The 26246-nt window shown below is 40.5% G+C and overlaps 1 protein-coding gene across 3 annotated transcripts in view; it reads right to left on the bottom strand.

Annotated features, from left to right (window-relative positions):
* ATAD5 (ATPase family AAA domain containing 5) overlaps nt 1-24939 on the bottom strand; it is a 46497-nt gene extending 21558 nt beyond the window's left edge. For 2 of the 3 annotated variants that reach the window (XM_023243726.2, XM_023243727.2), the window contains exons 1-9: nt 24799-24939; nt 18649-20543; nt 17740-17848; nt 14268-14432; nt 12149-12275; nt 11010-11091; nt 3601-3785; nt 1500-1657; nt 280-439 (exon numbers count right to left, since the gene is read on the bottom strand). In XM_023243726.2, coding sequence (XP_023099494.2) covers nt 280-439; nt 1500-1657; nt 3601-3785; nt 11010-11091; nt 12149-12275; nt 14268-14432; nt 17740-17848; nt 18649-20543; nt 24799-24864 — 2947 coding nt within the window. In that variant the 5' untranslated portion in view covers nt 24865-24939. Of the gene's footprint in view, nt 1-279; nt 440-1499; nt 1658-3600; nt 3786-11009; nt 11092-12148; nt 12276-14267; nt 14433-17739; nt 17849-18648; nt 20544-24485; nt 24566-24798 lie in introns of all 3 variants that reach the window. The other variant, XM_045044528.1, reaches the window with a different exon arrangement.
* Nucleotides 24940-26246: the final 1307 nt, after the last annotated feature.

Raw genomic sequence — 26246 nt, 5'->3', positions numbered from 1 at the left:
CAAGTTATATAAAGGCAAGTCAGTTCAAATGATCTCACCTAAGGCTTTCCTTAAATGAACTATTAATATTTTAACAATATTAAACCTGTCTTTGGGTTTGTACCTGTGGAGAATGGCAGGGGCCAACACTGCATTGAACAAGATGCTTTAATACAACTGAACAATTTTCCCTGCCAACCATAAGCAATATCCTCTCAGTGGACTTCCAAGAGTCAAAGACCAAGTCTTAATGTTTTCAAAAACAAAACGTTAATGTAAATGATAACAGTTATCACTAACCTTGTTTACGATGACACTCAGAAAGTACCTGGTGCTCACTTCGTTTTTTAAGAAGCAAAGAAAAATATTTCCTCAAAGAAAATTCGGGATTTGACCACCTAATTTCCTCCAGCAAAACATTTCTTACTTCTTCAGTCAAATCTTTCCTTCTCTCCACAAACTGCAATAAAGAAAAAAAAAGCTCAATAATGGACCCACATTGTCTGTTTTTTTTAAAGACGTTTCGATTTTTTTTTTTAAGTAATCTCTTCACCCATCGTAGGACTTGAACTCATAACCCTGAGAACAAGAGTCGCCTGCTTCACTGAGCCAGTCAGGTGCCCCCCACATTGTCTATTAATATTAGTCACCAACCATTTTCTGTCGATAACTAGTCAATATTAATGTAGGATTAGCTTCAGTGACTAAATAAAACCTTAACAGCAAAGCTGCATTTGCATAATTTTTAGGGACTTAATTCATATTTTTCTTGTTCCCTCTTTCAACTAATTGTACTTTACACATTAGATTAGAATGCTGATTTACACAATATCTAAATATGCTATATAATCTAATATTCTTTTGAAACTGGCTACCCTTAATTCCTTTTTTTTTATAGAATTTTTTTTAATGTTTATTCATTAAAAAAAATTTTTTTTTTAACATTTATTTATTTTTGAGACAGAGAGAGACAGAGCATGAACGGGGTAGGGTCAGAGAGAGGGAGACACAGAATCTAAAACAGGTACTAGGCTCTGAGCTGTCAGCACAGAGCCCGACGCGGGGCTCGAACTCACGGACCGCGAAATCATGACCTGAGCCGAAGTTGGCCGCTTAACCGACTGAGCCACCCAGGCGCCCCATGATGTTTATTCATTTTTGAGGGGGGGGGCAGAGAGAGACGGAGACACAGCATCCGAAGCAGGCTCCAGGCTCCGAGCTGTTAGCACAGAGCCTGACATGGGGCTCAAACTCACGGACCACAAGATCATTACCTGAGCCAAGGTCCGACACTCAACCAACTGAGCCACCCAGGTGCCCTGGCTACCATTAATTCTTAAAATGTTTCTAAAGCTCCAGGAGTATTTAAAAGAGATGTCTACCTCATTTGGGGGTTTTTTTCTTTAAAACTGGACTCCAGGGAAAAAAGAACTTTAGGCCACAGTAGCAGATATCTGTTTGCTTTCCCTCTGAAGATATGAAGGAAACACCGTACAATAGCTGGGATCTCTGGTACTTACCACAACAGCAGAATTAGTACTTTTAGAATTTGAATTCAATGTTGAAAATTCACCAAGAGCAAGAACACATCTTGAGAGATCTATTACTCTAGTATCCAGTTCTTTAAGTTTGGTTAAGAGAGGGCAAGTGGGTGGTTTCAAATGCCACAAATGGCATCCTAAAGCAAAACAGAAAACAAAGGTCTTAATCATCTTCATTCATTACATCGAATGCCAAATACGCAAACGTGAAAAGACCTGACAGCTACATAGTTAACACAAAAATACCAAAACTCAAAAAACCAAACTCCTCTCCTCCAACAAATACAATTAACAAAAATATTGAGTCTTCCTTCCCAATTGTTTAAAATAACCAAGTGATAGCAAACTTCGTTTCTTTTGAAATCAACCCTTGCTACTAGGGGTAAGAATTTCAGGGGCAGTTCGCATCCTGGTTTAAGGTTTAAACTCTGAGGGCAGACCTGGCATACCAGTAAATAAATGTGTGATTAACTCCTCCGGTTCTATTTTTTTTAAGTTTATTTTTATTTATTTTGAGAGCGAGAAAGAGAGAGTAAGCATGGGAGGGGCAAAGAGAGAGGGAGACAGAATCCCAAGCAGGCTCTTCACAGTCAGCGCAGAGCCCAATGTGAGGCTCAAACTCACGAGATGTGAGATCATGACCTGGGCCAAAGTCAAGAGCCGGACGGTCAACTGACTTAGCCACCCAGGCGCCCCAACTCTTCAGGCTCTAAAAGAGAGAGGTTGTCTCTGTGCTTGCTTCATCTCCTGACCCACAAACACATATGATACATTTTACAGTAGCACTCTGGTGAAAATGTTGATCAAAATCAGGGAAGAAACATATAACTAACTTCTACAGTTGAATATACTATTGGAATATGCTGTATAAAACTGAACTGGTGAAAATAACAAGAAGGGCTTCGTCCACCGAATGGCCAATGGCAGAGCTGAGGAAGAAAGAGAAAGAAGAATATCACCAGAAGGGCTGGCTGGGAAGTTCCCTGTACAAATGGGAGGCTGAACAAAACCGAAAAGCTATCAAGGTCAGAAACACAAAAGGAAAAAAGAAAGAAGAGAACATAGAGCATATTTTAGGAGTAGAAGGAGTGCATTAAACCAAACCACAAAGCCAGCTGAGAAGAATACAAATGCTTTTGTGCACGCACGCGAGCGTGCACACTCACACACACAAAACCCTGGAGGCAGGAGCAATGACAAGGAAAAGAAATAAAGCTTTGTACACTTTCGGTAATTAAAAACTATGTAAGTCAAGTAAGATTGTGGTTGCGGTAGCATTTGAATCCAACCAGAATAGGGTTCTGATCAAGCCAAGACCACCGTGCAGAAGGCTTGTGCAAACAGCTCACCCTTGTGCACGGTGTGTGTGAGGAAAGGGTGAACTGGAGTGTGGAGCTACTTGCTACCTGCTCCAGGGGGGATTTAGATGCAACGAGAGAGGAAAAGCTGTTCTGGAAAGGAGGCAAACATCTCCCTTGCACATTCAACAGCCCATCGGACGAGGACAGGGCTGGAGCTCCTCTGAGAAAGTCTTACAGGTGATCTGTTCACACACAGGCTGCATGCGTGAAGACCACTGCCTTCCTTTCGGAACACAGTGCCTCCCTGGAGAACAACATCCACCTGAGGTCCCTCCCGCACGCCTGCTCTTCACTACATAAGGTGGTGAGGGCTGAGGATGCCTCTGGCTCTCTTGCCCTGACACCCCATATGCAGTACAGGGAGTCCAAGACTGAGGAAGAGACAATGAAACACAAACTGCGAATTGTCACTAAAATCTCCTTAAGAATTATCTTTAAACTTTAGCCTCATTTCAAGTCAACTTACACTTTCATATTACTTCTAACACTTAAAAATACTTTAATATTTATTTATTTGGGGGACAGCGCAAGCAAGGGATAGGCAGAGAGGGACAGAGGATCCGAAGTGGGCTCTGTGCTGACAGGCTGACAGCAGAGAGCCCAAGAAAGGCTCAAACTCACGAACTGGGAGATCGTGACCTGAACCGAAGTCAGACGCTGAACTGACTGAGCCACCCAGGCACCCTACATTTAAAAATGTTTAATTATAATACACTCACCATCATCTCTTTGTTGTACATGGACAACTCTCTGGAAACTAGTACTCGCTGCAAGGTACACATCTAATACAGCAGCTTTCTTTGCAATCTGTCGTTTCAGCAAATCCGGCAAACCGCTCATTAGGAAGTCGCGCTTGGCTTGAAACTGCACATCACAATCCTGAGACTTTTCAGATGTATCTTGGCTTTTAAGAAAATGATGCGACAAAGGAAAGCTAAGGTTATAAACACTTAAAAAAATACACAATACTTTTTAATTTCAAAAAATGAATCCGCTATCTGAGATGTTAGCTGGGCACATTCACTTTTGCTTATCATAAAAATGAAAGCGATCAGTATTAAGAAATAAAAGTAAATACATAGAGGGAAAAAAAAAATGACTTGAAGAACATCCAGCAAAATGTTAACAGAGTCTATCTATGAGTGATAGGTGAGTTTTTTCCCTTGTGTATTTTGTCTTCTTTTTAAAAGAACATGCATTTGTATCATAATCAGAAAACAAAGTAAGTGCTATATTTCAAAAAGTTAATATAAGAATTTCTAATGTGATGTTTCCAATATAGTAGCAAGACCATTAGGGCCTTTATTACTGATGCCTCAGTTTTACCTCGCTTATCTTCATATTGCTAATCCTAAGAGTCCTGACTTTGGTGGGAGGGAGGCGAGGAGGATGGGATACAGGAGCAGCGGAAGGGGGAGAGGGTGGTACGACAGCTAATCTGCCCTTCCTAGCCCGCCATATATGGAGAATTGTAATATTCTCTACAAACAGAAATTTGAGTTGGTAAGTAAAAAGAAGATGCAAAGACTTCCATTTCTCTTTTCCTTTCCTTTTTGAGAGAAATGAGGGAAAGAAGAGATTTAAAGCCAGTGTGGAGGCATTTATCTCAGAAAAGAGGAGGTGTAGCTTTTTTTTACTGTTAGTTGGAGGGAAGGAGGAAGAGATTCGTGAAGTTGTAGCTAAGGAGGTATGAGATTGGTGTACCTGGCTGGCTCAGTAGGTAGAGCATACAACTTTTTTCTTCTTTTAACGTTTATTTATTTATTTTGAGAGAGAGAGAGAGAGAGAGAGAGAGAGAGAGAGAGAACGCACACATGAGCAGGGGAGGGCCAGAGAGGGAAGAAGAGACAGAATCCCAAGAAGGCTCCACATTGTCAGTACAGGGCCCGACGTGGGGCTCAATCTCATGAACCTGTGAATTCATGACCTGAGCCGAAATCAAGAGTTGGGCTGAGCCACCCAGGTGTCCCTAGCATGTGACTCGATCTTGGGGTTGTAAGTTCGAGCCCCATGTTGGGTGTAGAGATTACTTAAAAATAAAACCTTAAAAAAAAAAAGAGTATATGCCAATAGCAGAAGGTAAACTTTAAGGAGAAGTATACAAAGTGCTAATACAAAATATACACATATTATATATATGTGATAAACTGTGTAATATATACAATTATAAATTGCTTTGGGTATATGCATATATATAAAAAATATATACTTATTTATATATGTATCCTAGCTTTATCTGCTTTATCAGACAGACCCAGGTTCAGAGTCTCCACACTTCAATAAACACAGTCAAGGACATGGGAAATCTTGGTGAAGGGGATAGGAGTTCTTTGTAGTAGTCTGGCAACTTTTCTTAAAGTTATTTCAACATAAATTATTTTTTAAATTCTTTCATAGTATACCAATTTAGGAACATAAGAATAATTCTAAGAAACTTCTAAGAAATTTAAGTTAAGTAGTCCAAACCCAGCAAATTTCTTCCTTCAAACAATTCTACTGGGTAAAGCAAAGGCATATAAGATAATAGCATTAGGTGAAATGGTAGACTGTGGTATAGGTTAAAAAAAAAAAAAAATCAATTGTATTTCCACATACCAGAAATCAACAATTGGAAAATAATGCTGTTTATAATTATATTAAATACATGAAATACTTAGAGATGAATTTAACACATGTATAAAACCTCTACACTGAGAACCACCGAACACTGATGAAAGATATTAAAAATAGAAATATAATGTTCTTGGATCAGAAAACTTAATATTGTTAAGATATCAATTCTCTCACTATTTAAAAGAATCATCAGCAAATTGTAGGAGACTTCTACATGAATGTTGCTGGCATCTTTTTTCTTAAGACTGGAAACAACCCAAATGTCCATCAACAGGTAACCAGGTAGACAAAAAGTGGTTTATCCATATAATACTATTCAGCAAAAATAATGAACTACTGATATATGGTTGACCTTGAACAACATAGAGGTTAGGGTTGCTGACCCTCTGCACAGTCGAAAGTACATGCATAATTTTTGACTCCCCAAAAATGTACCTACTAATAGCCTACTACTGACTGGAAGCCTAAAGGATTAACATTAACTGTCGATTAACACATAGTTTGTTATGTTGTGTATACAGTATATATATTATATACTATATTCTTAAAGTAAGCTAGAGGCAAAAATATTGGAAAATCATATGGAAGAAAAAATACATTTTCACAGTACCGTAATGTAAAAACCCACATAAGTGGACTTGCGCAATTCAAAGAGTCAACGGTATTTGATAACATGAACAAATCTCAAAATCATCAAGCTGACTGAAAGAGGCCAGATGAAAGAATGTATTATCATACGATTTCATTAATACAGAATTCTAGAAAATGCAAATTAACATACAGAAAAGAGACAGGTGCTTGCCTGAGCTGGGACTAGGAGGAGGACTGCAGGAGGGCATGAGGACACTTGTGGAGGAAAAGACTTTCTGGCTAGTGGAAATAAAGCATTATCTTTACTGCAGTGGTGGTGCTTTTACTACATGTACAACTGGCAAAGCTCACCAAGTTATACACTTTAAATACAGGTGACTATGTAATTTATACTTCAATAAGGTTCAAATTTTTAATTGATTAAAAATAATAAAAAAATAAATAATAAAAAATAACACTATACCACTAGAAACCCATGAGAATGGCTAAAATTAAAGTCTGGGGGCACCTGGTGGCTCAGCTGGTTAAGCGTCTCTTTTGTTGTTGTTGTTTTTGATGTTTATTCATTTTTGAGAGAGACACAAAGCGCAAGCAGGAGAGGGGCAGAGAGAGAGGGAATCTGAAGCAGGCTCCAGGCTCTAAGCTGTCAACACAGATCCCGTCGTGGAGCTCGAACTCACGAACCGTGAGATTATGACCTGAGCCGAAGTCGGACACCTAACCAACTGAGCCACCCAGGTGCCCCTAAGCATCTAACTCTTGATTTCAGCTCAGTTCATGATCTCACAGTTCATGAGATCGAGCCCTGCATTGGGCTCTGCACTGACAGCGCAGAGCTTGCTTGGGATGCTCTCTCTCTCTCCCTCTCTCTGTGCCCTTTCCCTGCTTGCATGTGCATACTCTCTCTCAAAATAAATAACCGATAAAAGAAAAGTCTGATAATGCCAAGTGTTAGCAAACAGAGCTCTCATATACTGCTGGTGGGAGTATAAATGGAACAACCACTTGGGAAAGTTCGGCAGATTCTTACAATGTTAAACGTACACCTACCCAATGACAGAGCAATTCCACTTCTAGGTATTTACTCAAGAAAAATGAGAACACTGTCTGCACATGGAATGGAATGGAATGTTCACAGCAGCCTTATTAATAATAGCCAAATACTGGAAACAACCCAATTGGCCATCAATAAAAGAATGGATACACAAACTGTGGTATATTCATATAAGGAATACTACTCAGTAATAAAAAAGAAAAGACTACTGATATATTACCTTGGCTAAGAGAAGACAGAGACAAAAGTGAGCATCCTGTATGATTTCATTTCTACGAAATTCTAGAAAAGGCAAACCAATCTATGTCAACAGAAAACAGATCAGAAATTGTGTGGGATTGAGTTGGGGACATGGATTAATTGCAAAGAGGCAAAAGGGAACTTTCTGGAATGTAGTGAAAATGTTCTCTATTGTGATGATTACACAGATGTGTACGTTTGTTAAACCTCAAACTGTTTACTTCAATTGTATGCATATGATTGTGAGTACATTATACCTGAATAAAGTTGATTTAAAAAAAAATTTTTTTTACAATTATTTATTTTTGAAAAGCAGAGAAAAGCAGAGAGTGTGAGCGGGGGAGGGGCAGAGAGAGAGGGAGACACAGAATCCGAAGCAGGCTCCAGGCTCTGAGCTGTCATCACAGAGCCCAACGTGGAGCTCGAACCCACGAACCATGAGATCATGATCTGAGCCAAAGTCAGATGCTCAACCAACTGAGCCACCCAGACGCCCCTGAATAAAGTTGATTTAAAAAAAGAAAGTGTGTGTATGTGTACTGACCAAAAGCAATTAGATACAAAAGAATACATATATATATATAGATATATATATATATCTACCTATATATATATACAGATATATATATACACATTTACATGAAGTTCTGAAGTTTACGTAAAGTTTTAAAACTAACAAAACTAATCCACGGCAATAGAAATCAAACTAATCAATGGTTAAGAATCAGTATAGCGGTAACCTTTTGTTATGGTGGTGGTAGGAATAACAGAAAAAGAGTAACCTTTCAGAATAAAAGAAAGATTGTTAAATCTTGATATAATGTACTTATGAAAACTGTATGCTTAAGAATGGTGCAGTTAGGGGGCGCCTGGGTAGCTCAGTTGGTTAAGCATCCAACTCTTGATTTGGCTCACATCATGATCTCATGGTTTGGGAGTTCAAACCCCACACTGGGCTCTGCATTGACAGCTTGGAGCCTGCTTGGGATTCTCTGTCTCCCCCTTCCTCTCTAAAAAAATAAACATTAAAAAAAAAAATAAGAAGGGCACCTGAGTGGCTCAGTCGGGTGAGCGTCTGACTTCGGCTCAGGTCACGATCTCATGGTTCGTGAGTTCGAGCCCTGCATCAGGCTCTGCGCTGACAGCTCAGAGCCTGGAGCCCGCGTCAGATTCTGTGTCTCCCTCTGTCTGCCCCTCTGCTGCTTGCACTCTCTCACATTGTCTCCGGGATGAATAAACATTAAAAAAGAAAAAAATAGTAAGAATGATGCATTTTTAGGGGCACCTGGGTGGCTCAGTTGGTTGAGTGTCTGACTCTTGATTTAGGCTCAGGCCATGATCTCACAGTGCAACTGAGAACACCACTCCTTACTGAGTATGGAGCCTGGTTGGGATTCTCTCTCTCCTTCTCTCTCTTCCCCTTCCCCGCTCCCTCTCTCTCTCAAAATAAATAAATAAACATTAAAAAAAGAGAATGGTGCATTTTACAAATAAACAAAACAGAAACAGACTCATGGACAAAGGAACAAATTGTTGGCTACCAGAGTGGGGAGGGGGAGAGGGTGGAGGCAGGAGAAATAGGGGAAGGGAATTAACAGGTACAAACTTCTACTCACAAAATAATTAAGTCACAGGAATGAAATCTACAGCATAGGGAGTATAGTCAATCAACTGTAGTAACTTTCTGTATAGTGACAAATGGTAACGAGACTTATCATGGGAATCTTTCTGTAATTTATACAAATATCAAATCACTACCATGTATATCTGAAACAGGATACTGTATGTCAATTATACTTCAATCAAAAAAAGATTAATGGGTGCCTGAGTGGCTCAGTCGGTTGAGAGTCTGATTCCTGATTTTGGCTCAGGTCATGATACCAGGGTCATGGGATTGAGCCCTGCATCTGGCTCTGCACTGAGCATGGAGCCTGCTTGGGAGTCTCTCTTAGTCTCTCTCTCTATCCCTCTGCCCCTCCATCTCTTGAAAAAAAAAAAAAAAAAAAGATTTGTGCATCTTAACAATATGTAATTATACCTCAGTAAGAGTGAAACAGGAAAAAATAACCTGAACCCATGATGTCCCTAAACCTGGTCTTCCACCATGCCATCCACTTGCACAGGGATACCAGAACTTGAGTGTCACCTTCACTTTCCTCTCTCCTACCCCTACCCCCCAGATCTAATTAATCATTATGGATTTTGATCTAGCAAACCAATCCAGCAGTCAGAAAAGACCTTCCTGAAATCCAAACATTTATGTGCATATTTTGTGTTTAAAACCCTCTGTTTCTTATTGCCCTTGGCAAAATGACAAAATTCTCTCACACGGCCTAAAGGTGCTATGTGGGCTGGCATCCACCTCCCCAGCTTAGGCCCACATTCCTCTCACCCAAGCTCTCTGCTCAAGTCACACTAGCATTCTTTCAACCTCTCTCTTCACCATGCTCCTTCGAGCTATAGGGACTCTGCAGATTGCTCCCTCTGGCCAGAACACTGTTCCTCCCCTGGTGAACTCCTGCTCATCCTTCAGTTCAGATGTCATTTCCTCAGCAAAGCTTTTTTTGACCAGACCAAATCCACTTAATATAAACTTAATAAAACTCTGTACCTCTCCTTCTTAGCACAACTGCAATTTTTCACTTGATGGCCCAATTAATGTTTTATCACAGATTGCCTTCCCTCTAGAGTGTAACCCTCATGAGGACAAGGAAGGTGTCTTGTTTTGTTCCCCCAAATATTACTAGTATGAAAAACAGTGCCTGGTACATAGCAGGTATTTAAAGATTTCATTTTATTTATTTTTTTGTTTTAAAGTAATCTCTACCCCCAATGTGGGGCTCAAATTCATGACCTTGAGATCAAGAGTCACGTGCTCTACTGACAAAGCCAGCCAGGCACCCTCATAGCAGGTATTTAAATATATACGGAATAAGTTCATAATCAGCTCTTTGGTGCTTTTGGTTTATTTTTCCACTATTCTATCTAGAGATGGCCACAAAATGTCTGATCTTCAAATTGTGACTGTAGCACTGTCAATATTATCTTTAGAAATGAACTTATTGGGATGCTTGTGTGACTCAGTTGGCTAAGCATCCAACTCTTGGTTTCAGCTCAGGTCATGATCCCAGGGTCATTAGATCAAGCCCCGCATCCGGCTCTGCACCAAGCATGGAATCTGCTTAAGATTCTCTCTCTCTTGGGGCGCCTGGGTGGCGCAGTCGGTTAAGCGTCCGACTTCAGCCAGGTCACGATCTCGCGGTCCGTGAGTTCGAGCCCCGCGTCAGGCTCTGGGCTGATGGCTCAGAGCCTGGAGCCTGTTTCCGATTCTGTGTCTCCCTCTCTCTCTGCCCCTCCCCCGTTCATGCTCTGTCTCTCTCTGTCCCAAAAATAAATAAATGTTGAAAAAAAAATTAAAAAAAAAAAAAAAAAAAAAAGATTCTCTCTCTCTCTCTCTCTCTCCCCCTCTGCCCCTCTCCCCAACTCGTGCTCCCTCTCTCTAAAAATAAATAAATAAACTTATTAAAGGTTCAAATGATAATGTACATGCTTTCTCATCAAAGTCAAGGAAAAAATACAAAATACATTCCATAAGACATTTCAGCATTTTAAAATTTGTATTAGACTGACCTGTTTTCATCAAAACCAAGAACAGGATCAGCTGTTTTTTGAGCTTTTCTGGTAAGAAATAAAGGAGCAACTTTCACTGTCCCTTAGAAAAATAAATAGTTAGGTTAGTATCAAAGTTTATCATCTCCACTTACCTCCAGATACTTTTCAATTATAGCTCTATCTTCTTAAACTTAAAAAAAATGAACTCTTCTCAACTTTAACAAAACTTTTTTTTTAAACTAACTTTTTAATTAAAAAATTTTCTATATAATCATCTAGTCTCACAATAGCATTATCAGAAACTCCTGGGAATGTTTTTTTAAACTACAGATTCCCACAATCCCCCTCCAGAGATTCTTTTTTTTTTTTTTTAATTTTTTTTTTCAACGTTTATTTATTTTTGGGACAGAGAGAGACACAGCATGAACGGGGGAGGGGCAGAGAGAGAGAGGGAGACACAGAATCGGAAACTGGCTCCAGGCTCTGAGCCATCAGCCCAGAGCCTGACGCGGGGCTTGAATTCACGGAGCGCGAGATCGTGAGATAGTGACCTGGCTGAAGTCGGACGCTTAACCGACTGCGCCACCCAGGCGCCACCCCCCCCTCCAGAGATTCTTAATCAGTATGCCTAGGGAAGGACCTAAAGATTTAAGAAAATTTTTAATTTGGGGCGCCTGGGTGGCTCAGTCAGTTGAGCAGCTGACTTCTGCTCAGGTCATGATTCTCACAGCTCGTGAGTTCAAGCCCCGCGTTGGGCTCTGTGCTGACAGCTCAGCCTGGAGCCTGCTTCCGATTCTGTGTCTCCCTCTCTCTCTGCCCCTCCCCTGCTCATGCTGGTTCTCTCTGTCTCAAAAATAAATAAACATTAAAAAAAAAAATTTTTTTAAAGAAAATTTTTAATTTATTCAGAAGATTTTGATTATCAGGTTTGGGAATCTCTACCTTAACTGCAGCTAAATAGAAAGAAATCCAATAACTTGAATACACAAAATTACCTTTATAAAACTTTTCACTACATTATAACTTTACTTATTAAAATAGATATATGTAATATAATTGAACGTTCATATTTTAGAAGACAAGAAATTAAAATGAGAGCAATATAATTCCTCCAAAGCATTCTAATATTCGTCACAAACATTATCAGATCTCATTACCTGGTACGTTTTTAGGATTCTTGTTAAGTTTTTTTCCTAGCACATCATTCAGACACTGAAGATTCTTCTGATTTTTCTCGGGTTGCTTTAAAGAAGTAATATCTGAATCTATTATTATTACAGAGTCCTAAGACAGAATAAGAAAAACATTTTTACAATATGTCAGACAACTGAGGTTTTAAATTTCAAAAGGATTACAGTGCTAGAAGCCAGAGGTAAGAGAATTACATTAGCAGCTCCATCCATCTCTTCATCAGACACTACCTGATTGATACAGAAAACATACGCTATATGTCGTAAATGACAATAGCCTGTGCTATACCATTCAAGTTCACATATCAAAGGGTGGACTTATTATTACCATGGGTTTTCTTTTTTAAAGAAGCAACCAAAAGACTTTACTCCAGACAAAAGAGTCAGTATCACTGAGCTATACAAGTTCTAGCTCTACTCTTTGAGAGCTATACATCCTATAAATGTATTAGATAAAGTCTGATATGCTTTCAGGTGGTCAGTACACATTTACTAAGCATCTACCATGTGTCAGGCAATACAGCATACACAGACAAATGCAACAAGAGTTGGCTTCAAGGTTGTACCAGGGTTTAGGGGACAGAGGGAGAGCTAATTCAATCATAACACGGTAGGTTGAGAGCAACATTGACTAAAATACAAAAAAAAAACACAGAAGTTAAGTACATTTTGGGAAGAAACTACTTGTCTTGAAGGCACCAACAAAGCTTTCAAGAGGAAGTATCAGAATGTTCGTACCATTATTCCTAATAATCAAAAAGTGGAAACAATCCAAATGTCCGTCAACTGATGAAAGGGTTAAAAAAATGTGGTATAGCCATACAAAGCGGTATTATTTGGCAATAAAAAATAAATGAAATATTGATGCTACAATATGGATGAACACCAAAAACACTATGAGTGAAAGAAACCAGGCACAAAAGGCCATATGTTATATGATACCATTTATATGAAATGTCCAGAATAGGCAAATCTATACAAACAGAAAAGTAGATTAGTGGTTGCCTGGAGCTGAGGGAGGGGAGACTGGGAAGTTACAGCTAAGGGAAATAGGAGTTCTTTTTGGGGTAATGAAATATTCTAAAATTGTGGCGATGGAATCACAACTCTGTGAATATATTAAAAGCCAGTGAACTGGGCACTTTAAATAGTGAATTATATCTCTATAATAAGATATAAGTATGTGACTTGTATCTCTATAATAAAGCTGGTTTTAAAAGAGGAGGCAGGGGTGCCTGGGTGGCTCAGTCAGCTAAGCATTGGACTTTCGGCTCAGGTCACAAACTCATGGTTCTTGAGTTCAAGCCGTGCATCGTGCTCACTGCTGTCAGCGCAGAGCCTGCTTCAACTCCTCTGTCCCCATGCCCCCCACCCTTGCCCCTTCCCCACTTGCACTCTATCAAAAATAAACATACATACATACATACATAAGAAAAGAGGGTAGCATTTAGCAGGACTTAATGTATGAGTAGGAATTCCTCAGGTAGAAAAGAGTATTTGGTATATGCATTTCAAGCTGAGACTACAAAGTGGAAATAAAAGTTGCACCATTTAGGGAGAAAGGAATAATTCAGTGTGACTAGAGCAAAGAGTGTGTATATGAGGAAGGAGGAAAGGGAAGAGCTAATTCAGCCTATGAAGGATCTCAAATGACATGATGAGGATGCAGACTGTATGCTTTTGCAAAAGGAGCGAAGAGCTTTTAAAACAGAAATGCAGGGGCGCCTGGGTGGCGCAGTCGGTTGGGCGTCCGACTTCAGCCAGGTCACGATCTCGCGGTCCAGGAGTTCGAGCCCCGCGTCCAGCTCTGGGCTGATGGCTCAGAGCCTGGAGCCTGTTTCCGATTCTGTGTCTCCCTCTCTCTCTGCCCCTCCCCCGTTCATGCTCTGTCTCTCTCTGTCCCAAAAATAAATAAACGTTGAAAAAAAAAATAAAATAAAAATAAAAACAGAAATGCAAATGATATTCTTTCCACAACCTCAGGGGTATCTTACAATTCTACCTATAACTTTATATGGCTTCCTCCTCCTTCTCCAAGCAGCAGAGTAGGACAGAACTCACACCAATAAATATTTCTAATACTTACTGCTGTTTCTGACAATTCCTTCCTTTCAGCAAGCGTCTGATGTCTAGATGAACGTCTTAAGGGCGTCACTATTTCTTCAGTAGTTTTTGACCTACTAATGTGTAAAGCTTTTGCTTTTTCAATCAATTGTTTTGCTTTTGATACACTTTTTGAAGCACTGCTCGCCTAAACAAAAATTTGAAAAACTTAGATCAGTGGCAAACATTTCATATTTAATAATAGAAAGAAATTATAAAAGGCAAAACTTTGGAAACAGTAGAAAGGTTAGTGGTTGCCAGGAGTTAGGTGGGGAAGGAGGGATGAACAGGCAGAGCATAGAGGATTTTTAAGCCAGTGATACGACACTATATGTATGATACTAGAATGATGGATACATGTCATTATACATTTATCTAAACTCACAGAATGTATAACACCAAGAGTGAACCTTAATGTAAACTCGGGACTCTGGGTGATAATGATCTGTCAATGCAGGTTCATCAATTGTTAAAAAATGTACTATTCTGGTATTGATAATATGGGAGGCTATGCATGTGTGGGTACAGGGAGTATATGGGAAATCTCTGTATCTTCCACTCAGTTATGCTGTGAACCTAAAACTGTTGTAAAAAATAAAATCCAGGGGCGCCTGGGTGGCTCAGTTGGTTAGGCATCCGACTGTTGATTGCGGCTCAGGTCATGATCTCATGGTTTGTGAGATGGAGTCCCATGTCAGGCCCCACACTGACAGCATGGGGCCTACTTGGGATTTTCTCTCTCCCCTTCTCTCTGCCCCTCCCCAGCTCACTCACTCGCTCTCAAACATTTAATTAATAAATAATAAAATCCATTAAACATATATAAAACTATAATCATAAATCGTATTAAAAAAGACAAAGAAATAGTTACTTAAATCTTACCAAGGAAATTAAATTAGTGTGTCTAGTGTAATTAACATGTCTAATATGTGTCTACCTTTATTTTTAACTAGAAATTTATTCAGATAAATATAATTACGTTCATGAAAAACACCCAGAGAGATGTCTATATTAGATGTCTGTATGGATTAGAATCGTTGGTTATTTCCCCACCATCTTCATGGCATGTATTTGACTTTAGTCACCTTTAGGGTGAATCCACTAGAGAGAGGCTGAAAAGGCATTAAGTATGGAAAAGAGCACTAGATAAGAAGTCTGGCCTTTAGGCCTGACTTTGCCATTGATGTACGAAGTGATCCTGTGCATTTAAATATTACCTTCCAGACAATGTGCTTTCCACATTGAGTTCTACGGGTTTTTATGTTTAAAGACATCCAACAAGCAAGGTGCACAACAATTTACATTATATGATCCCTTTTAAAAGTCACATATACCTATATAATCATAGGAAAAAGTCTAGAAGGGCATTAATAGTTTTAATGTAACTATTAAAGTGGGTTACCCTTTGAGGAGCCTGGGTGGCTCAGTCGGCTGAGCGTCCGACTTCCACTCAGGTCATGATCTCACAGTTCGTGGGTTGGAGCCCTGCGGCAGACTCTGTGCTGGCGGCATGGAGCCTGCTTTGGATTCTGTGTCTCCCTCTCCCTCTGCCCCTCCCCTGCTCACGCTGTTTCTGTCTCTGCCTCTCTCTCAAAAATAAATGTTAAAAAAAATTTTTTTAAGTGTGTTACCCCTAGAGAGTAGATAATAACTTTTCACTTTTAATTTTATATACTTCTGTTTTTAAACAAATGTTTGCTTTTTTTTAAAACCTTCAAAATGTTTTTAAAAAACTATTGAAAAGCATAGGCATGGATGTTCAAAATATATGTAAGAAGGTTAGGAAAACAAAGATTCTGTATAGTAGAATCTTCTTCTATAGTAGAATCTTCTGTATAGTAGAGTGATAGATTTCTGTTGTTCTGCTAGCAAAATTTTTGGCACGCTGATGAACCTTATTAAGTTCGTATTCAAAATAATCCACCTAAATTTAAATGGATAACTCAATTACTGAAATAAACTGTTACACAAAAAGATATGTTTTAGTGAATGTGAAAAAAGCATACACATACACATTTTGGCAAGTAATTCTGCTGTTACTTGAAATTAGTTTTTTTTTTTTCTAATAGTTTTTTTTTTCTTTCCTGATAAAAGTTCTTAAAGGTTCGTGTTTATAGGGCTGCCTGGGGGGATCACTCAGTTAAGTGTCTGACTCTTGATTTTGGCTCAGGCCATGATCTTGTGGTCATGGGATCGAGCCCCATGTCCAGGCTCTGAGCTGAACACGGTGTCATGTCTGCTTAAGATTCTCTCTCCCTCCACCCCTCTCCCCTGCTCATGCTCTCTTGCTATTAAAAAAACTAAAATAATTTTTTAAAAGTTCATGTTTATACAGAAAACAGAAAAATAAAGTTAAAACCATCAATAATCCTATCACCTCAAAAACAGTCATATCCACCCATCCTCCCAGCCTTACTTGGTTACCCCTGACAACACCAGGAACTTCATTGCTGATGGCACCCTACTTTCTCCCTGTTTGTCAGCCTCTAGTCCCAGCCACCCAGCTTGGCTTCCACTGCACGTCACTTCATCCACTCTGAAAAATGTTCTCACCTCCTTTGGCTCCACTGTCCTTCAAAACAGGGATAAATATTTACTTTATGACATTAATGACGAGTACTAAGCATAGTGCCTGGAATGTGATAAGCAGTCAAAAAAAATGACAGCTGTTAAATAACAATGAGAGATAAAAACTTTCTGTAGCAGTGCCATTCACCCAAGGATTATATCAGAATCACCTTACGGGCATTGTGAACCCACACATACCTGTGCCTACATCCTGGAGAGAATCCAATTCTCTCAAGGTGTGGATACGCAGATTATTTTTAGAAGCAGCTAAATTATTCTTATATATCCTACCTTTCCCTTTAGGGTAAAGGTTTTCAACGGGGGGGGGGGGGGGGGGTGATGTGCGATTCTTTTTTTTCCTTCCCAGGGATATTTGCAATGTGTGGAGACATTTTTGGTTGTCATAACCAGGGGAGCTGGACAGCGATTCATATGTCATGGGTAGAGGCCTAAGTTATTGCTAAACATCCTACAATGCACGAGTCCCCTATAACAAATGAATTATCCAGCCCAAAATATCAATAGTACAAGGGTTTTCAGACGTGTCGCAGAGTTACAGACCCTACTTTTTAGCCTCTGATCTATAGAAATAAACCAAAAATTGAATCATAACCTATAAGCAGCCTTAAGGAAAATGACTAACATGTAACTCTTACCAAGAAAAGTTTTTCTAAGCAAATTATACTGTCCTTATCAATTGCTCTCATCTCACAATAAGATATGTTGACCACTTAATAAACTAACTAGAGAAACAGAAAAACAGTGAGTAATAACATATGCTATAGTTAATATAACCAATCTATAAAATATGTGAATATTCTTTTGGCACATTACTTCTAATAGTAGCTGTTGTTTTAGGAAACGGAATACCCGCATATTCCAATTACCTTTCTAGTCTGAGAAGTAAAATCTCCATCGGTTGCTTCATATTTCTCACATCTTTTTTTAGATTTCTTCTTAGATTTTTTGGGAGTACTAATTCTGGTGAATTTCATTCTGGGAATAAAAAAGATATTCAGAAGCGTTTCATGATTATGTGTAAGAGTTTTAATTAAGTATAGAAAAGAACCACCTAGGGCTTCAATTTCTGGACAGTTCTTAAAAACAAAAATACCCCCTACATTAGTTTCAAACTACTGATCAAAAGTAAGCCAAACTCAAACTCTTAAAAAATATAAAAAGTTTCCTTTTAGAAATCGTAAAATTACCTCTTAAGATCACTCTTTCATTGACCAAAACCAGCATGCAAGTATATACCTCATACGATATGGCTCAGTTTCCCAAGAAATAAAGCTCTGACTTATTTTTAATCTCAGATGCAGAGAATTCAGGATTAGCAACTATGATGAATAAAAGTTAGAACTCATCTAAAATACATCTAGGAGGCACCTGGGTGGCTCAGTGAGTTAAGCTTCTGACTTCAGCTCACGTCATGATCTCATGGTTTGTGAGTTTGAGCCCCACATGGGGCTCTCTGCTGTCAGGGCAGACATGCTTGGGATCCTATGTCTCCCCCCACCCCCCCCCGCCCCTCTCCCCCTTAAAAACAAACATTAAAAAAATAAATAAAATACATCTATAATTCTTCTTCTGAAATCATGCCTGACCTTAAATTAAATGTGAAAAATAAGCATTTTTGAAACTGTTTTGAAACTGTTTTGAAAAATAAGCATATTTTGAAACTTATAAATCAGGTATTCTAGAAAAAAATGATACTCTCCAATGCTTCAAGCATTTTCCTTCCCAACTAATATATGGAGAACACTTAGAACTTCAGAATAGAAACAAAACTTTACCTAATAGGGCTCTCTGAGTCAGAAGAGACTGTTATTAATTCTGCCGTATATAAGCTATGCTTTTCTGGTAAGGTGGCTGCTTTTGGAGTGGAAGCCTTTATTGGACTATCGTCTTCAGAATCAGTACTTCTAATGACCATTGTGGTAGGGGTGCTGCTGGTTCTTACAGATCTTCTGCTTGACCTGGGTGTGGAAACATTTTCCAGACTGTCTTCGGTTTCGGTTTTACAATGCATGACCTTATCATTAATGGGTACACTGGTTTTTCTTGAAGACTTCTTGTTATACGGAGAGGAAATCTTTAGAGGGTCTTCCCCAACAAGATTTTCACTGCTAAATAATGTGTTTTTGAAAACTTCCGTTTTCTTTTGTCTTAAACTCCTTCTAAGCCTATTTTGACTCTGTTTACCCTTAAAGGAAAAAGTTGTTCCTTTCTTTTGAGTACTTCCCTGTCTACTTTCACCTGGAGTAGCACCAGTATCTAACATCTTCTTACCCTTTTTCTTCAGCTTTTTACTTTTCTCTTTAGGAAAAGTTCCTTTGTCAGTATGTGACTGTGAATTGCCATGATTTGAAATCATTTGAATATTAGCATTGTCCATGATTTTTTTAGAATTACCGTCTCTTCCTTCATCATTCAAAGATTTTTCATTGAGCTCTTTCTGCTTATCAGAAGACTTTCGCACTCCATTTTTAAGCGCATCCGATGCTGGCTGCCTAAACGCTTTCATAAACTGTTGTCTTTCTTCTAGAGTGCATTTCGGCTTTGAGGCTTCGGAACTTCCAGCTTCCAGCACTGCCAACTCTAATTCTTCCTCCTGTATGACAACGTTCGATTTTCTTTTCTGAACAGTCTGTTCATTCTCAGGATCTGACAGGCTATTTTCTGTTTCCAACTGCTTTTGTTTCAAGAAAATTGAGGGTATTTTCCGGGTCTTTTTGGGGGGAATAGGGTGAACCTGTGCAAGAACAGTAACTGTCTTGGAGCGTATGTGTTGGGAAATTTCACAGGTTTCTGGGTCACTCATACTACCGCTTTTGACTATATCTTCAACAGTTTCAGAAGGAATACAAATCGCCACTGTAGAGTCTGGTAGGTCTACTTTATTTTCCTTGTGACTTTTCAAAAATTCCTCGTAGGAGACAGTTATTGTCCTATCCTTTAAGCGGGCTGGTTTAGCTATATCACCCCTAGAGTCTGCACAGTCTGCAGGACTGTCCATCTCATCAGCTAGGGAAGGCACTCTCTCCTTCCTGCCTTTACCATCTTTTTGAAGGAGACTTATTTCTTCTGCCAATGGTAAGCTTTCAGACAGATCTATTATATCTCTGTGCTTCCTTTTCCTCATTTTTTTGCAATCATTTTTTGTGATTCCTTGCTTAGGATTTACTCTCTTGGAGCTTTTTATGGAGGTCCTAGTGCTTGACTGTTTTTTGGTATCTTGAATACTTTCTGCAAGTACCTCTACACGTTTCTTGCAGAGTGAAACAGAAGTACCACTTTCCGCAAAATCATTATTTAGACCGGAGTCTTCTTTGCTATCGTCACTGTTAATTTCAATTGGAGATTCATTTTCAGCTTTAATATTATTTAGTCGATGAGATAAATTAACTCTCTTTCCTCTCTTCTTGAACTCTATATGTGAGAACACTCCCAACGGTGGTTTACAGTCTTTGCCACTGTCAGCAGGCAATGGTGGCAATGATTTTATCTTGCACTCTTTTGCTGATTGTGTCTTCTCATTTGTGGGGGACGTCTTTCTAAAATAATTCAGAATATTACTGGATTTGGGTGGAGAGAACACACTGTCTCCAGTCTTCCCTGTTGGTGATAAATATTTTGTAATTGTTTTGCAGGAAGATCTGTCATCATCTTTCCTTCGCTTTTTGCACGCCTATCAATTTAAAAGAAAAAGAAAGCACTTACGTCAAGCAAGATAATACAAAACATAAATTTTTAAACATGGATCTAATATTTTACCTAATTGGATAAAAAAAGGAAGGCTCCCTTAGGTAACAAACATGATATATACTAGAAAAAAGAGGGGTGTCTGAGTGCCTCAGTCAGTTAAGCAAATGACTTGAGCTCAGGTCATGATCTCGCGGTTCAGGAGGAGACAGCTCCGAGCGAGGAGCCTGTTTCGGATTCTGTGTCTCCCTCTCTCTCTGCCCCTCCCCCATTCCCATTCTCTCCCTCTCTCTCTCAAAAATAAACAACAACAAAAAAAATGTTTTAAAGCAAAAAGAGCTTTAAAATTAAACCTACGTTCGGGGCGCCTGGGTGGCGCAGTCGGTTAAGCGTCCGACTTCAGCCAGGTCACGATCTCGCGGTCCGTGAGTTCGAGCCCCGCGTCAGGCTCTGGGCTGATGGCTCAGAGCCTGGAGCCTGTTTCCGATTCTGTGTCTCCCTCTCTCTCTGCCCCTCCCCCGTTCAAGCTCTGTCTCTCTCTGTCCCAAAAATAAATAAACGTTAAAAAAAAAATTAAAAAAAAAAAAATTAAACCTACGTTCAAATCTCAATGTTACGTCACAAGCCATACACTTATAATTTGTGTATTTTACTTTATATATATTATACTTGAAAAAAAAGTTTCAAGGCCACTATACTTACGTACAAATGTGTTAATTTCTATTGGTCTCTGTTTACAACCTTTGAATACTAGCACCTACCCCACAAAATTTGTAATGAACACCATACATGAAAATATATGAAGTCTGCATGGTAGAACCTCTACAAATATTAACTCCATTCCCTTTTCACTTTTTTAGTTAAAAACAAATTATCCTATCTCTAAGAAACACACACACAGTGAACAAACCTAGCATCCCAAAATTTACTAATCAAGTAAAAATTTTGAAGGACACTTACCACAAATAAAATTTTCCAATGTTTTAATGTGATTTATTTATTTATTTATTTATTTATTTATTTATTTATTTATGGGGGGGGGGACCGCCCATGCACACACACTCTCAAAAAATAAATAAACAAGGGGCTCCTGGGTGGCTCAGTCAGTTAAATGTCCGACTTCAGCTCGAGTCATGATCTTGCGGTCCATGAGTTCGAGCCCCGCATCAGGCTCTGTGCTGACAGCTCAGAGCCTGAAGCCTGTTTCAGATTCTGTGTCTCCCTCTCTCTCTGACCCTCCCCCGTTCATGCTCTGTCTCTCTCTGTCTCAAAAATAAATAAATGTTAAAAAAATTAGAAAATAAAAAATAAATAAATAAACTTAAAAAAAAATCTTGGGGCATGTGGGCGGCTTAGTCAGTTAAGCATCCAACTTGGGTTCAGGTCATGATCTCACTGTTTGTGGATTCGAGCCTTGCATTGGGCTCTGTGCTGACAGCTCAGAGCCTGGAGCCTGCTTCAGATTCTGTGTCTTCCTCTCTCTCTCTGTTCCTCCCCACCCCCCTTGCAAAAATAAACAATAAAAATAAATTAATTTATCAAATAAAATCTTAAAAAATTAGTAATGAATGGGGAATTATACTTCTAGAAAATTAAAAGGTATCATAAAGCAGGGGCGCCTGGATGGCTCAGTCGGTTGATCTCACACTTCATGGGTTCCAGCCCCACATCAGGCTCTGTGCCAACAGCTCAGAGCCTAGATCCTGCTTCGAATTCTGTGTCTCCTTCTCTCTCTGCTCCTCCCCTAGTTGTGCTCTCTCTCTCTCTCTCAAAAATAAATTAACATTAAGGTGGAAAAAAAGGTATCACAAAGCTATCATCATTGAAAGCATTAAAAGCTAGGGGCACCTGGCTGGTTCAGTCAGTGGAGCATGCAACTTTTGCTCTTGGGGTTGTGAGCTTGAGCCCCACATTTGGTGTAGAGATTACAAAAAAAGAAAGAAAGAAAGAAAGAAAGAAAGAAAGAAAGAAAGAAAGAAAGAAAGAAAGAAAATAAATAAAGGCGGGGGGGGTGGGGAGCCTGGGTGGCTCAATCGGTTAAGTATCTGACTCCTGATTTTGGCTCAAGTCAGGATCTCTTGGTCTGTGTGACCGAGTCCCACATCAGGCTCTGCGCTGACAGTGTAGAGCCTGCTTGGGATTCTCTCTCTCTCCCCCTCCCTCTCTGCCCCTCCCCTCCTTGAGTTTGCTCTTTCTCTGTCTCAAAATAAGTAAATAAACATTTAAAAAAAAAAAAAAAAGAGGGGGGCGCCTGGGTGGCGCAGTCGGTTAAGCGTCCGACTTCAGCCAGGTCACGATCTCGCGGTCCGTGAGTTCGAGCCCCGCGTCAGGCTCTGGGCTGATGGCTCGGAGCCTGGAGCCTGTTTCCGATTCTGTGTCTCCCTCTCTCTCTGCCCCTCTCCCGTTCATGCTCTGTTTCTCTCTGTCCCAAAAATAAATAAACGTTGAAAAAAAAATTTTTAAAAAATAAAAAAAAAAAAAGAGGAAGAAGAAGAAGAGAGGCACCTGGGTGGCTCAGTCGGTTGACCGTCCGATATCGGCTCAGGTCATGATCTCACGGTTTGTGAGTTCAAGCCCCAAGACAGGCTCTGTGCTGACAGCTCAGAGCCTGGAGCCTGCTTCGGATTCTGTGTCTCCCTCTCTCTGCCCCTCCCCTACTCGCGCTCTCTCTCTCAAAAAATTTATAAAAATTTTTTAGGGGCACCTGGGTGGCTCAGTCGATTAAGCGTCTGACTTTGGCTCAGGTTATAATCACTCACTTTGTAAGTTCGGGCCCAGAGTCGGGCTCTGTGCTGACAGCTCAGAGCCTGGATCTGCTTCGGATTCTGTCTCCCTCTGTCTCTGCCCCTCCCCCACTAGAATTCTATCTCTCAAAAATAAACTTAGAAAAATCTTTTTTAAATTTTTTTAAATAAAAAAGAAAACCAGAAAAAGAAATAAGTATATATTTAAGAACTTGGTACACGAGAACAGTAGTATTCAAGCTAGTGAGCAAAGAAGTACTTAATAAATGGTATTGGGACAAATTTCTAACCATTTGGATGACTACGAGGCAAAATAAATTACAGATGAAAATTGTGTATGTTAAAATGAGATGGTAAATGCATTAGGAGAAAATGCTAATGAGTTATCAGTATTATTATATTACCATGAGATCGTATCAAAGGCACTATGCCATAGGCTCTGGAGTCAGGCAGATCTAAGTTCAAGTGCTGGCTCTGGTATCTACTAGCATGGGACCTTAAGCATATTACTTTTAACTTTCTAATTATACAGGCAATGATACCTCAGCACAGGGTTGATATTAAGCAAAATAATGTGTACAAGGCCCTCACCCTTGCAATACTAAACAATAAGTATCATTGCTATGAAATAGGCTAAGCAGGGCACCAAAAGCAGAAACTGTAACGAAAAGGTTGATAAACCGACCACACAAAAATCAAGAACTGTCTCATTCAAGTACCAAAAGTCCTTCACATCGGAGAAAGCTGAGCAACTCCCTTGATTTAGCAGACAAATATCAGCGTAACAGCTACCAGCAAGTAGACAAAAGTTATTCAATTCCAAAAAATGAGGGAGAGTCCTAGTTAAATAAGCATACATCTTGGCGCACTTCAAGGACACCAGTGTGCCTATTTCAGAACGCTAGCTTGAGATGCTACTCCAATACTTCATGGCATTAGAGTATCTATATAAGGACTGCTTACTGCATTTCACTGAAATTTGGTGAATAGGTAAGAATAACAGCATTCCACGCTGGGACTCCTAACTGCAGTATCTTAAGCTCTGGAACCATGAGAAACCGATTTTTTTAAAAAATTACTTTGACTCCCGTAATGGCAATCTAAGCAGTCATCTTCCAATAGGTAAATGGATACACTACTGGAACTTAAAGATTCTTTCCAACGCTAAAGTTCTGATTCCTTACCATGAACCCAGACTTGATCCTGGGATCCTCTGCGACATTTCACAAGTCCAAAACATCAAGTTCCACCAACATCTCAGGACCTGGGGACCGGTCGAGGTATCTTTTAAATCCTGACTTTCCTGGCCCCGCAATCATCTCACAATCTCGATGTTTGTCAGTACCTATCACGACTTTAGGAAGCGACACACTCCAGCAATTGTTGCACACAATGTCACTGCTGTGGGGCCTCACCAGGTCCCTCCTCTCCCCTCCCGGATCCAAAGTTGGGATCACCTTTCACCCACCTCCTACAGACGGAGATTCTCTAGCTCACCTCAATCTCGTAGTCCTTCACCGGAGGGGGAGCAGCTGCCGCCGCCATGGCCAGGACCCCCACCATGCTCCCTGCTTCCCGGAATGCCGGCTCCTAGGGCGTTGAGCGGCCGGGCCCCGCCAGCCTAGAGGCCATGGAGGCGGCCGGCCCCCGAAGAGGCAGCAGCCGGGATGTGGGGTCCGTCCCGGACTCCCCCCGCGCCCACCCGCCCGGAGCGGTCGCGGAGGCTGGGCCCAGCTCAGCCGAGTCGAACGCGGGAAGGGGCGGTAAGAAAGCGCGGGCAGCGAGGACCCCGGGGCGCGGCCGGCGAGCGCAGGGGGCCCTCGACACAGGCGCCCCCAGGCTAAGCGCCCGGGACCGCGACCCCGGCCGGGAAAGCAGGCCGAACGCAGACCCGACCCGCGGGCTTCGGAGGGAATTCTTGTCAATTGGGTTTTCGCGCCGTCTGGAGCGCATGGGGCGGAGCTTAGGATTGCTTCTAGAGGCTGCGCGGACGGTAAGCAGAGAGGGCCAAAATACTTCTCGGACGAAACTGCAGGAGGCGGGATTGGTTTTACCAAGGGATTTCAGACTAGCGGGGCTTCTCCCGCCCAGTTTCACGGATGAGGACGTGAGTTGACTAAAGTCCGTCGGTGACAGAATTAAAACTGTAGACTTTTGATGCCCTAGGCTAGCCCCTTGTAAAAAGTGGAAATTCAAGGGCGCCTGGGTGGCTCAGTGGGTTAAACGTCTGATTTCCTCTCTGGTCATGATCTCTCTGTTGGTGTATTCGAGCCCCACATCGGGTTCTGTGCCGACAGCTCAGACCCTGGAGCCTGCTTGGGATTCTGTGTCTCCCTATGTCTCTGCCCCTCCCCCGCTCACGCTCTGCTCTCTCTGTCTCAAAAATGAATAAATGTTAAAAATAAATAAAAGTGGAAATTCAAGGGGTGCCTGGGAGGCTCAATCAGTTAAGCAACCCACTGGATTTCGGCTAAGGTCATGGTCTTGGAGTCCATGGGTTCCAACCCCGCCTCTGGCTCTGCGCTGTCAGCTCTGAGCCTACTTGGGATTCTCCGTCTCCTTCTCTCTCTCTCTGCCCCTCCCCTGCTGGTGCGCTCTCAGGAAATAAATAAATAAATAAATAAACAAATATTTTTAAAAATCTTAAAGAAAATTCTGTCTCTTCCCCTCCCCTTTCTCTCAAATTAAAAAAACAATAAAGTGGAAATTCAAAAAAATAAAGTGGAAATTCAAAAAATACAGAAAAGGAAATAATTGATTACATTCCACCCCCATGGAATAAAATGTTATTTTGGCAAGCGTCTTACCTCGAAATACACACACAGGATCCGAGATTTTGACTTTTTTCCCTAAACTGAGCAAAAGAGGGCATTGTTTCCCACGGATTTCTTCCTCCCTGGCAGCCAGGAGCCCAACATCATGGCCTCAGCTGGTTGGAGTGCATG

The sequence above is a fragment of the Felis catus genome, chromosome E1 (assembly GCF_018350175.1).
Source record: "Felis catus isolate Fca126 chromosome E1, F.catus_Fca126_mat1.0, whole genome shotgun sequence".
NCBI classification, from domain to species: Eukaryota; Metazoa; Chordata; class Mammalia; order Carnivora; family Felidae; genus Felis; species Felis catus.
Note: the sequence above shows the minus strand (reverse complement) of the source record. Positions and strands in the feature narration are given on the sequence as shown.